The 13055-nt window shown below is 36.4% G+C and overlaps 1 protein-coding gene across 19 annotated transcripts in view; it reads left to right on the top strand.

Moving 5' to 3' along the window:
- Nucleotides 1–13055, top strand: part of KCNMA1 (potassium calcium-activated channel subfamily M alpha 1) — a 501788-nt gene that overhangs the window by 393762 nt on the left and 94971 nt on the right. For 2 of the 19 annotated variants that reach the window (XM_054831107.1, XM_054831106.1), the window contains exon 19: nucleotides 6583–6756. The exons of 16 other annotated variants lie outside the window; for them this stretch is intronic. In XM_054831107.1, coding sequence (XP_054687082.1) covers nucleotides 6583–6756 — 174 coding nt within the window. Of the gene's footprint in view, nucleotides 1–659; nucleotides 669–6582; nucleotides 6757–13055 lie in introns of all 19 variants that reach the window. One more of the 19 variants, XM_054831111.1, reaches the window with a different exon arrangement.

Here is a 13055-nt window from a genome sequence, read left to right as displayed (position 1 = left end):
TCAATTTAGATACCGTCTGAACATTAGCTTGTGGTATTGTTGGGGTCTAAACGTGAGTCTGACCTACATAGCCATTTGTCCAAACCTGTTAGGCCTAATATTAATAATTCAGGGCAGATCAGTATGTTTCCACAAGGCCAGGGATAATTAAAGTAACCTCGCTTTCCTTTTGCAGTTTCTTTGCCATCCCTTTCTCCTTACCCATCCCACTCTCTGAATAACATACGAATGCTGATGTCACATTGTCCAGAGAAATGCTTGTGTGAAATTTTATTCACAGATTGTTAATATTTTTTTAATGTTTTCAATCTCTTTCCTATTCCATTTAACTGTAGTTTTTGCAGCAAGGGGCCAAACACATGTATACATTTATATAAAATGCAGCCACGTTGGGATGAAATCTCTAAACTGGATGACCTACTCCTCCTGTTTCTTTCATTTTGTGCAACAGCTATGGTCTAATTCTCTATATATTTTTTCCAGTGACAGTACTTGCTGTGAACGGTGGGGGTTGAACCCCAGAGGGGACATATCATGTGTACATTGATGTGTTTGAAGGAATTTCTTGTAATCTATGACAATTGACAAACTTTTGATTTATTTTTCCTCTTGCTGCCTTGGAACACGGCCCCTACTATATTTTAACTGCACACTGATAGTGATCTATTGTGAGTAAAAATGGGTTCCCTGTAGCCCAGAGTGCGGTCCAACCTGTCTTTCTCTAGCAGAGAGTATTTTTGTTCAGTATTTTGGTTCTTTTCTTTATTTATGTTGCATGTAGCAGTGACGTCATACCCACAAGTTTCTCATCGTTTACCCCCACGGAGATTAGGGTGACGTTGAAGAAAATACAGCAGTTTTCCCCTCTTCCATCTTTTTGCCCCTTTTTTTCCACAACCTTATTTTTTATCCCCATTTGAAAATGAGATCTTGGCAGTGGCATTTCCTTGAAATGATTCTAGAGAAATCTCATGAATTTTTAGGGATCTCGGATAGGCCGGGGTAATTACCACTATAGCACTGTTTGCCTGGTTAAGTGCAATTCATTGTCAGACCTGTGTTCAATTTTTTTTGTACTTTGTCTTTTCCATTGCATAGCTGACACAGAGCAACACAGCGGTCTTTTACTGTCTTTATCTAACTCCTTTCTCCCCATTGGCAAAAAAAAAAAAAAAAAAAAAAAGAAAAGGAGATGGGGGTAGAGTCAGACAATGAATTAAATGCCTAACTAATGTATAAACCTACAGGTACCTTCAACAGGAAACAAGCTACAGTGATTATTTTCCCCAGCTTGCTTGTTTTGAAATTAATTACGTGAGTAGAGCCACACTGACTTTTCAGTGCCTAAGCTGTGAAGTTTTACATTATTATTATATATAGAATATGAACTTTATAGACCACTTCATGTCAATCTAGGTCATACCACTTGAAAGTGTGCAGAATCTATGAAGGCTCTGGTCAGCCACTTTTAGTGTGTACAGTTGTGATAATTCAAATAAACACAGCATTTGGGACATGGAAAGAATTTGCTGCTTAGAAATATAAGCACTGCAAATAAATGTGCTGAGGATAGGGCAGTGTTGGGATTATATGGGCTTGTTCTTTCAAACAGCAAGAGGGATCAAAGATTTCATAGCTGCAGTGAGGCATTACTGTACTAGATTGAGGCTGCTAACCATACCATATAACTGCAGCTATTCTAACTAAGCGAGGCTATGAGACTTTTTCAACATTTCACCAGATATTCCAAATTTATTGTGTCTTAACACTTCAGGTCTTAATCAGAATTGAGATATATTTGCCCTCTCAGCTGTACGCACCATAGGATCTTGCAAAAAATCAAGGAAAATTTGAGACTCCTGGACGTGCATGATAAAGTCCTAGCCATCTTGGAATTGTGATGGCCTTCATTATGAGTATCATTATTTACTATTTATCTTATTGTAGTGCCTGCAAACTACATTAAAGGGTTGAAATCTTGTTGTGGTAGAAAGCATTCAAACAGAGAACAGAAATTTCTCCAAAGATCTATTTTCAGCCAATAGAATGACACAGCAGAAAGATGGGACAGCACAAAAACGCAGATTGTGAAACAGGTCAGCATGATAAGAATCAATATTTAATAATAAACCAGAAAGAAACTAATTTCTATGGATAAAAGGACGAATTCTGTTGACTTTGAGGCAGAATACTGGGAGTAATTTGGATTCATTTGAAACAATGTATTTATTTTAAATATGTTTCTAAGTTTAGGCCTTTCTGGATCAAATTAGTTTAAATTGTAATAAATAAACAAATAAAAGAGCTTTTCATGCTAAGAGAGTTAAAAAAGAAAAGGTCATGTTGTTTTGACATGTTTTTTTTTCCATTTCCCCAATAGCTTCAGTTTGTTCAGAAATGCAGTTAGTTAACTTTCAGAGTACACTGGCTGAGAGTCTTCTTTAAGGTAGTGAAGGAAAGGTCATGATCAGATTCAAAAATTAAAATGAATTGGTCTATAAATGTGCCATTACTTCAAAATCTGTGAATCATTCTTATAGCTACTAAAATAGGGCAAAATGTCCACTCAGGTCACCTGCTGTTTCTACAGTTTTGGCAAAGAACAGCACTGCATAAATTTGAGCAAACAACTAAACAATTGCCTTTGATAGCAAAAAATTGCATGATAGTGAACAAGCTGACTTGGTGGTCTTGAAGTTGTTCTGTAAAAATTAAATAATGAAGAGATAGCTTTGCTGGTTGTGTTAAGAGAAAATAAATTCTCACAAACAGTTTAAAATATGCTGCTGTATTTTTCAGGAAACTGAAATTGTGCTGAGGAAGTCCTTTCAGTATTTCAGTCTCATGATGGTAACCAGCATTGCTAAAAGGCGATCAAATCAGCCTGGTCGTCCTTTAATGCTGCTGTTATTTTACTCGTAGTGTGGATCATGAGAACTTGATGAATTGAAATGACACTGTATGCATTTCAATTCTTAATTGTAGTGGGACCTCTTTTTACCATTTGCTGGTCAAGAAACCTCCAGTTCATATTCTTAACCAGCTGTTATCTCATAGAGATCCACTAGATGTCCTCGTAGATCTACTTTTTGTTACCGTTGAGGTCACAAGGAAAACTGCTATAGTGATGGGTGGAATACGAGGATTGGGTAGACTGTATGGTTTTTAAAAAAATAAATCTGCAAAGATGAAGGGATACTTTGTTCTGCTTGCTTTAAAAAAATTAAAAAAAAAATAAAAAAGGGGCTGTTCCTTGACATTTTAGGTAGAGAATAATCTGCAGTTTCCTTCGCTTATTTTTGCAGCTGGAAATATTTCCCATCACTGTTTGTGAACTCTAAGTAACACCTCAGATCCAGACAATCTAGAAATTTTGACTGGACTTTTTGAGGTTTTGAGATCAGAAAACAAGGTACTACTAGAAGCTTAGACATCTAAGGCACATGCCTTCCTTATTAGAATGGAAGGCTATTGCCTTCTGAGAAAAATTGCAACAAAAAAGTTTTTAAAAGTATTTATTTACTTTATAAATAATTGTCAGAATTTTTGTTTTCCTTTTGCTCTTAAGAAATCAGAAAACAACTAGTTCATATATACCTTGTTTTGTCAGTAAATTATTTAAGTAGTCTGATTTCCATGTCCATGATAACTTTCCCTGATATTTTTACTAATTCATTTTAGAAATACTGTGGGATTGTCATCATACTAAGTAGAAGAATCTGTTCTTCCTTTTTGTCCATTTATTATTCAATTGAAAATAGGGAAGTGATTTTCTTTATGTCCCAATTTACATTTTTCACTAGCTGCAATCAACAGTTCTATTCAACATCCATAACATTTCTATGAATAGAAATTAGTTGATTCTTATACAGGTGCTACAGGTGTCAAATGAATTTAACACCCACCCAGAGGCTGTTCTTAAGGTCCCCCTGTCTCTCTGATGACTCCCATTTTCTGTTAATGTTTATGGAAGTTTTATAGGAAATGGTATGTGTGTGGCTGAACCATTTAAAATCATTTCTGTCTTGTCTTTGATCTTGTCACTAGTCTTCCCTACTAATAATCCATGTTTTGTTTTATTTAAAAGAAAATAACTATTGTATTTGGTATGAATGTAACAATGACTGTATAAAAGGAATGAAGAGTAACAGCATGTTTTCTTTCCAAAATGTATTGCTCTGATATGCAGTTGCTTATATACTGGTTGAAACCCTTATAGCAAGTCCTTTCTGCTACTTATATTTCCAGGTCCAAGCCTGTTTCCTGCATGTTAATGATGCGAAATATTAAAATGATGCATGATCTCCAGAACAACTGATGATAATAGTTAAAAACAGTCCCTGAAAGGGCATTGCTTTTGAGAAGCGCCATGGAGTCCTTCCCCTATTGATCAGAAGGGCTTAAATTTCCCACTTCATTGGTTTAAGTCTGATGAAAATGGTACAAAAAGTTTTCCTTCCCAACCCTATTTGTCCTTAAGGATGATTTCTTTTAATTTTCATAAATGTGTCCTATCCTATTATTGACTGTTGACAAGATATGGCTACAAGTAAATGAAAACCAGGGACTGTTACTAACCAACGACATAGCAGTTGAGAATTTCTGAGCAGTGTGTTTTACTACAGCATTTGATTAGAAAAAGTCTTTCAAAACAGCTATAATTAAAACAAAATGGGCCTGCCTTTTACCTCACCTACTGTTAGCATGTCTCACAAATACCCTTTATTTTTCTTTCATTTCCTTAAAGTGAAAATAATAAAATAGGCATAATGGAAAGAAATCCACATTTTTGATAACATATTTCAGTTTTCTTTTTCTGCCCAACTTTTCAATTTTAAAGAATATGTTGGGGAGAGTTAGACAGAGGGAAACCATGGGAAAATAAATGCTGTTTTGAATTTTCTGTGTAGTTTGAATGTGTATGCATCAAAAGCTGCAGTGGAAACCTTCTTACTAAAAGCCAAGCTCTGAGGAATGATGTACCATGCAATGAACAAGCCTGATGCTGCATGATGACTTTCTGAACAGCTCTAAGATAACTCTACTAGGATGCTAAAAGAACATGGCATTAGTCATGTGAGCAAAGTTTTAGAGGAATGGAGTCGCTGCTGAAGAGATCACTCATTCATCTCCCTCAATGCCTGTTTTCCACAATCATAATGTTACCCTTGCTTGACAAGTATACTGTATGGCAAGTCATCAAGGCCTTAGAACAGGACTTGACCCATTTGAGCGATTTCAATCCCTCTTCCCTGGTGACTGTGGCATTAAGAAACTGGAAAAAAAAAATAAAATTAATGTCATTACCATAATGCAAAAAAGACATCCTAAACTGAAGGTACAGGCCAGAGAAACATTACCTTTTTTTCTGCATTTGCTTTTAAGGTTTTGTTTTTGCCTGTCAGTGTTCTGTTTTGTTTTTGGTATAATTCAGTCAGTTCAATCTAAACCATTACCAAAAGTGTTGGTTCAGTGCAACATGTGAAACAATCTAAGTGGCCTTTGCATTTCTTCAGACTTAAATGCACCTGTGATTCAGGTAATTATGCATGAGTTTATAAAATATGATGCTGTATATTTCTAGAAATATGTAACAAGGACATTCAGATGACTGCAGGACATAAATGTTCTATTCTAAACTGGCACTTCTTTTGGAGTTATCCCCTAATTCGACATTCAGTTATTTGGTTCTCGATCTACCTTTGAATCCAGAGCAGAAAACATGCCGATGATTGGTTCAGCATGTTTCAACGGACCAATGCTCTGTGTGCTTTTGGTGATGCCTTATTTGTGAACTGATTTTAATGTCAAGCATATTTACCATTATTAGTTGTGTCTCTTATATGGGCAAATTTTGGTATTCTGTCAAGAGTTAATTTGAATTCCTGAAGATATAATGTAAATGAAGTAAATTTTTCAGAAAATTTTATGAACATCTTGTAACTCTTTAGTAATGTGTAATTTATTGCAATAGAGGAGTTCCCTGGCACAGTTTAATACAGAGAAAGTATTAGCATATGTTTAAGAATAAATATATTTATATATGTGTATATATATGTATGTATGTGTATTATGTGTGTGTGAGCGTGTGTATGTAAGACTATGTGTGTGTGTGTGTGTACATACATATATATAGAGATATATAAAAGTCTTTGATTTTTACAGGAAGCAGGATAGGCCAAAAATATCTAATGGATTAGCAACTTCAGATTTTTCTTTTGATTTTAGTCCAGTAGTATTAACTGTGCCAAGGGAAAATTATATTCTTAGGATTCTCTGCTTTTACTATGTTCTTTTTTGATCCAAACACTTGACTGTAAACAGTAATTCTTCCCTATGTCTGCGGTCACCCTATAAGACTGAACAGAAATAAAGAGCAATTTATCTTTTGCCCTACTTTTAACTTACAGCCAAAGTGTTATCAATAATCTCATTGCATTTTTTTTCCTGGGTCAAGACTGTTAACATAAACTAAGGCCTGTATTAAATCCCTTAAATTACCTTCCAGCTGCCTTGTTATATATATAACCTTGCCATTAACCTGCTGCTCTTCCTCTCCTCCCATCCAACACATGGTTATAGCCAAGATGTCCATCTACAAGAGAATGAAACTGGCATGTTGTTTTGATTGCGGACGCTCTGAGCGTGACTGCTCTTGCATGTCAGGCAGTGTACATAGTAACATGGACACCCTTGAGAGAGCCTTCCCACTTTCTTCTGTCTCTGTTAATGATTGCTCCACCAGTTTACGTGCCTGTAAGTTTTAACACCAACACATGCTGTTCCATGTCTGTGGTGTCTGTGGTATCATCCCCGTCTTGTGTCGTACATTGTAGTTCTGTGAATTTTACTGGGCTGATGCTTTTTAAAAAAGTCAAACCCAAATTGTAATACAGCTCTCTATTTATATTTCTGTTTTAATTTCGTTTTATTATGAAAAATGTAATTCATTATTTTGCTTTGTGTGCTCTTTATGAAGCATGCTCTTGCAATAGCATGCAAGACCTTAGTAGTGCAGTTTGGTGACATCTTTTTTATTTAATTCATACAATATAAATTGGCATTAATTAAACAATAAGTGCATCAGTGGAGGAACGGGCCCATGCCTAAATCTATGACTGATGCTAAGTGGACAGCTTTAATAGTGCTGGCACTAGAGCAGCATACAATAGGCAGTGAATAAATATTCAGCATACAACTTAGTAGCTGACCTGTAGTAGCTAGAATTCTATTCTATACTGCTACCATTATCTTTAGTTTTGTTTGTAACCCTTCATTCTCAGTAGGGCAGGACCTTCCATCTAATACTGAAACCACAGAAATCTTAGGAAAAATGCTCGTAATTTTTGTAGTGTCTGTTTAGAAGGGCTAGCCTGATGCAAACTTTTTGAAATTAACTGTAGAATCTGTCCCATAGGACAGTACCATTCTGGAATATGCCCCAAAAGCTCTTTTGAAAGATCAGAGTTGAGAGGGAGAAGACAGAGAAGTTAGAACAATTCTGCATAGCCATTAATTGTTTGGGCAAGCGATAGGGATTCCAAAGCTTTCTTTATCAGTGTCATGTCAACAATTGAGAAAGATTGTTAAATAAAATGATGATTTTTTTTTTTTAATTTTCTTATCCTCTTTAGACATTTATAATAGGCAAAACTGTGTCTTGGGACAGGAACTGTTTTCCTTTTCCCTACCCAAATGGCAAAGAAAAACTAAAAAATTATTCAGCTACACCTATAAGGAGTATTAGGAGTTTTGATCAGGAAGCATGTCCACTTTACAAGTCATCAAGGATAAAAATGCCTTCCACTACTAAGAGTATAATGTAGTTAGTGTATTATGCATCTGGTTGCCTTTTGATACCGTATGTGTATTGCAGTATATAGCCCAAGTGGTGAATGACTTTAACTATTTTGACTTTTGAACTATTTTTCCAGAGACAAATGTGCAGTATATAACAATACTATGATTTTTGTTAGCATTTTTTGTCTGAAGACTGTCAAACTGATTCTAATAGGATTTTTTAGAGATTTTACCAGAAATCTTCTCTCTGTATATGTGTATGAGCACTCTGAATGTCCTTTTTATCTACATGGTTGCAACTCATGCATCACCTGTGGGGAGATGGTTCCCAGTTGTAAGTCCTATTCTAAGTTTTTATGCTTTAAAGAGATCTTTTCAGAGTAAAATGTAGCAAAACATATTTTAAGAGAAGTGAACAAGAAACCTTCCTGGATTGGGAATTAGTGCAGGCAGCATTACTTACACAGCCTAAGAGCCTCAGTAACACAGTGCCTGGTATAGTGTATTAATACAGAGTATGTGGTTGGGTCCCGGCACTGGTGTTAACAGCAACTAGACCAAGGTAAATGAATATGCCCCCTACAAATGAGTAAAATTTCTGCTATTAGCACTGTTTGGCAAGGAAATAAAAACTGTAATTTATAGGTTTGCCATAGCTTTCAAGTTCACTTAAGACTCTACAGAGGCAGATAAAATAAACATTTTTGATTGCGTTGCTTGCTGAGACAAAACCCTCCACAATAATGGTATTATTGCCACCAAAACCAATACTGTTGGGAAACACATTAGATCTATGTTATATTTTGAAGGATAAGTGATATTGACAGCTTTGAGGACTTTTAGCATCCTATCTTTCAAGGGCCTTTACCCCTTCATCACTCCATCGAATCAAAAGAGATCTCGTTCTTCCCCTTGTGAGACTAGTCACCTTTGACTGTTAATAATAAGTACGAAAATCAATACCAATTCACACTCTTTGCAAAGCAGCATAAGTCTTTCTTTTCCAATTAATATATATATACACACACGCAACGTTACACTGGCAAGGCTTCAATAGAAATCAGTGTGCTTTCTTTGCAGTGCACAGGGGTCGTATGATGCCCATCTTGACAGAGCTAGTTAATTCAAAGAATGGCGGTGAGAGTCAGCTTTTCATTAAATATGAGCAGATGTGAAATGTAGAGTGTTTGACAATTAGAAATGGCAGCAGCCGGGCCCCTGAATCAAAGTGAGGTCAGATTGGTGGATCAGATTACCTCTCTTACATTCTTTAGTTGTTCTGAAAATCATTTTGAATTAGTGTCAGTGGAGCCATGATGGGTTTTGCCCTTTGTCTTTTATGCTAGGACTGTATTGTTTCCCCAGACACTCATTAAAGGTCATTATACTATTACAGGGCTTGCTTTGGTCGTGGTGCCCCAATTGGGTTGGTTTGCTTCTACAATTGCTTAATGCATTTCTTTCTTTCTTTCCTCTTTTTTTTTTTTTTTTACCTTTGGTTATAAAAGCAGGCTGCTTTTTTTTTCTTCCCCAAGGTAAATAAAATCACAGACCATTGTATGAAACTTTTTGAAACAATGAGTAGCTTTTGTAAGAATTAATGCTGTTTGTAAGAATCCAATGTCAAGTAGAAGATATCAATTTACATATTCCATGATGTACATGGGATTTAGTGTACTAATTGTATAATATGTAGAGAAAGTGACACTTGCAGTGTATTTTCCACTGTGAATCAGTTTCTCTGTTATTATATTGTTGCCTGTACTTCCAGCAAATGAAAATTATAATTTGATTAAATATAATTACATTAAAATAGCTTTTGAGTTTATGGGCAGCTGTCTGGGGGGAAAAAAAAATCTTTCTAAACATAAGGAAATAGAATTTTAATTTTTTTGTGTCTACATTTTTTCAAGTTTAACTGCTTTTGGTAGATTGCTACATGAACAGCAGTCAAACAGTCAAAATATTTTTTGTACTGGAGACTCAAGTGAATTAAAGTGAAGAGAGGCACTTAGCCACTGAAAAAATTATGTTACTAATAAGTGTGATGTTTCTGCTTAGGTCTGTGCCAAATCTTGGGGAGTGCCATTCAAATGATTGATTGATACAGACAGAATCTTAACCTGAACCATTTAATTTCTGTGTTTCTGTGTCACCATACGGCTGCTGCTTCTCAGGAACATCAGAAGTTCATGCTCCAAAAGGAAACCTTTTCTAAACTAGTCACTGATACAAGGCCCAGGCATATCTAATTCAGCTTGTGAGAAAATGTGCATTGGCATGCTCTGATAGTTCTGAGAAGCTTTATGTGAAGACTTTGACTTTGGTGAGTGTCAGGGATCTCCAGACACAAAAGACAAGAGTAATTATCACTATATTTTGAATTCAGAGTTCAGCCCAAACTCCTAGCCATCCTATTTGTAAAGAAAGGCCATGCCAAGACAAGACGGAGAAAGCTTAACTTTTGAAAGCAGCCAAAGCATGTCCCTACCTGTGTGCTAAGCCTGGTTTAGAACCATATATTCTATCTGGTCTTCTAGTGCCATCACGTGGTTTATGCTGAACAGGCAAGTCAGCTGCTGAGTCTTCCTCAAAGGACTTAAAATTGCATTCTGCAAGATTAGATGAACATTTTGGGTAGCTTAAATAAGGATGGCTGTTGAACCAATGTTGGTACACTGTGCTGAAGCTGTTTGGCAATGTGGTTTAGTGTTAGGTCAAGGAACACTCGAGCTGCTTCGTTGACCCGTGCTACTTAAGGCAGTGTAGAACCTGCCTGTGTGTCTTTACAACTTAAATTCTATAATGAGAGCTGAAATGATATGTCACTTACTGCTTTAGCCAGAGAGATGAATGCATAACATGCACACATTGGTCAGTGTATCTAAAATTCATCAGTTGTATAACTATGCTTGGGCTTTTCTAAAAGAGTTGACTGTTAAGTCCTGGATTCTTAAATTACTGTCTGAAAAGACAGCGTAGTCTTTATTTCTCCTAGAATGCAAGAACCGTATCCTCTGCTTTCCACGGAACAAAACTAACCTGCTACTTCTTTAGTCCTGCTGAAGTAGCCAAGACAGCAAGAAATACTTGCTTTTGTGGTTGAGCTAAGGTGCAGGAAGGACCTATGTCTGCCCTATCAAAGGACAACTTTCAGTGCTAGAATTCTCTCTTCATCCTTTAGCAGCAATGGTTTCCCTTTTACAGGATATATATACCACCTTGTGGTGGCTAGAGACTTTGAGATTCTCAAACCAGCTACAAATATGATCCCATTTACATTATATCTATAATACTCTGAAGAGGGAAGGGTGGGGTACTACTACTGCTCTCTGAGCTGTGAGAATTCTGTTGTGGCCACAGGAGGGATGGAGACTCAGTTGCTCTGAAATTCTTACTTTTACATATGCTGCATAAACACCTTTCTCTTTAATATAACCCAGTGATCACTGTGTGGTCACACTGTCTCATCTTTGTTCTGTACAAAAAGCCAATAGCACACCTTTAATGTTTTGAGGAAGGAGAAATTGAAGGAGTAAATAAGTGATTGGGTCTGCCTGGAAGGAGAGATGTTGCCCCTCAGGGATGGCATCATAATGTCATAAGCAAGTGATTATGTTTTGTTATGAAGTTATGATTTTTTGTTATGATTGTTATGTTTTTACAGCTCACTTCTGTGAAATGACCCCACCTCTGAATACTGGGGTATGATATAGCATTATCTTGTGTAGCCTGTTTTGGTTTTTTTTAACGAGATTAGTGAAAATGGGACATTAGAATGAGATATAGTGCCAAATAAATTCCTGTTAATTCAAAACCGTAGAGAATATAAATCATAAGCCTGTGAACCATGCTGTAGGTAATAGATTGATTTACGTAAACCTAGTTTCAAATATTGTTCTTTCTTTTAGGGTGACAGATTTTTACTTCAGTTGCATCGGCTCCCATGTACTCAGGGTTGCATTCCTGAGAATTGAAATGGTTATGATGTTTCCTCTACAAGACTGCATCTGTTCCCTTTCAAAATACTGAAAATAGTGTAAAAATGGACACCTGTGTGTATTTTTAGAGAGTTCAGTTTTGCAGAGAAAATATTATTTTAGATAACTCAGTTAAGATACCAATCCAATACAGCTGGAAAGAAGTCAGGCATATACATCTTTATGTAGTCTTTATTACTACTGGGTAATGAAGAAAACCAACTTACCTTCCTTAGCCACCTTCTCAGAATGAACTGCTGTTAAGAAAGCTGCTGTTACCAAAACCGGCCATTGGGCTTTTGAAGCATATAAAACCAGGCAATGGAACAATTGAAAAAGAAAATACCAATGTGGGAGATTCCTGTGCTGGTCTATGGAGGTTCACACCGTGTAGCTACTGACTTTATGTCAATGCTTGTACATGGTAGAGATTTGCCATATTTGCAGCCAGCTCCATAGCCTGTGGTACTGGCAAATCAGATGCCAGACCGTGAGATCTGCTTTTCTGAAAATGAAAATCTCCTAGTTACTCTTGAACTTTCAAGCTTAGTTTATGTTTGCAATTCTGCCTAACCTACTTTCTTTCCATCATCATCATCTGGTGGCAATCGTACAAAGATGCATGCAGGTGTTTCCACTGAAGAAGATAGAACAAATTGACTCAATATATGCAATCACAGCTTTAACCACCATTCCAGAACTGCTTGCTGGAACAGTGGTTTCACTGAACCAACCAGTCTGCCTTTCTCTCTCTCTCTTGATGTGTAGACCTTCAGGTGATCCTCTCCTTGATGCAGCTATATGCTTTTCTGCATTGCTAACATAGAGATAGAAGCAGTTGTCAGAATAGGCTAGTATGTACCCTCCTGAGACTCCAAGTATCTATTCCAACATTTTTTCATGTGAATGAATGCGCTAGGACTTTTGTTCCTTTTCAAACACTTGAATAGATGACATTAATTAAGGGGGGGTGGAGGGGGGAAGTAACATGAAACAATAGGTATTTTACAATAGGTGACCAGGTATGTAGTTTGACTCGAACACTCAAAAAATGAATCCCTTTTATTGTTCTATATTTTAATAGAACCTGAGTACTTCTAAATTATTTAACTTTCTTTTGGACATAATATGAGAATAGATGAACAGTGAGATGTAGAAATGCAAGAATAGGAAAAAAAAAACAACAAAGAAACAACAAAACAACCCCCCCGATAACCCAAGCTGTCCTTTTTCTGATGGTAGAATGGTAAAAGTGAGACAATCTAACTTGTTACT

Source organism: Grus americana, chromosome 7, assembly GCF_028858705.1.
Source record: "Grus americana isolate bGruAme1 chromosome 7, bGruAme1.mat, whole genome shotgun sequence".
Classification (NCBI taxonomy): Eukaryota; Metazoa; Chordata; class Aves; order Gruiformes; family Gruidae; genus Grus; species Grus americana.
The sequence above is the reverse complement of the archived record's forward strand: the minus strand, read 5'-3'. Positions and strand labels throughout refer to the sequence as shown.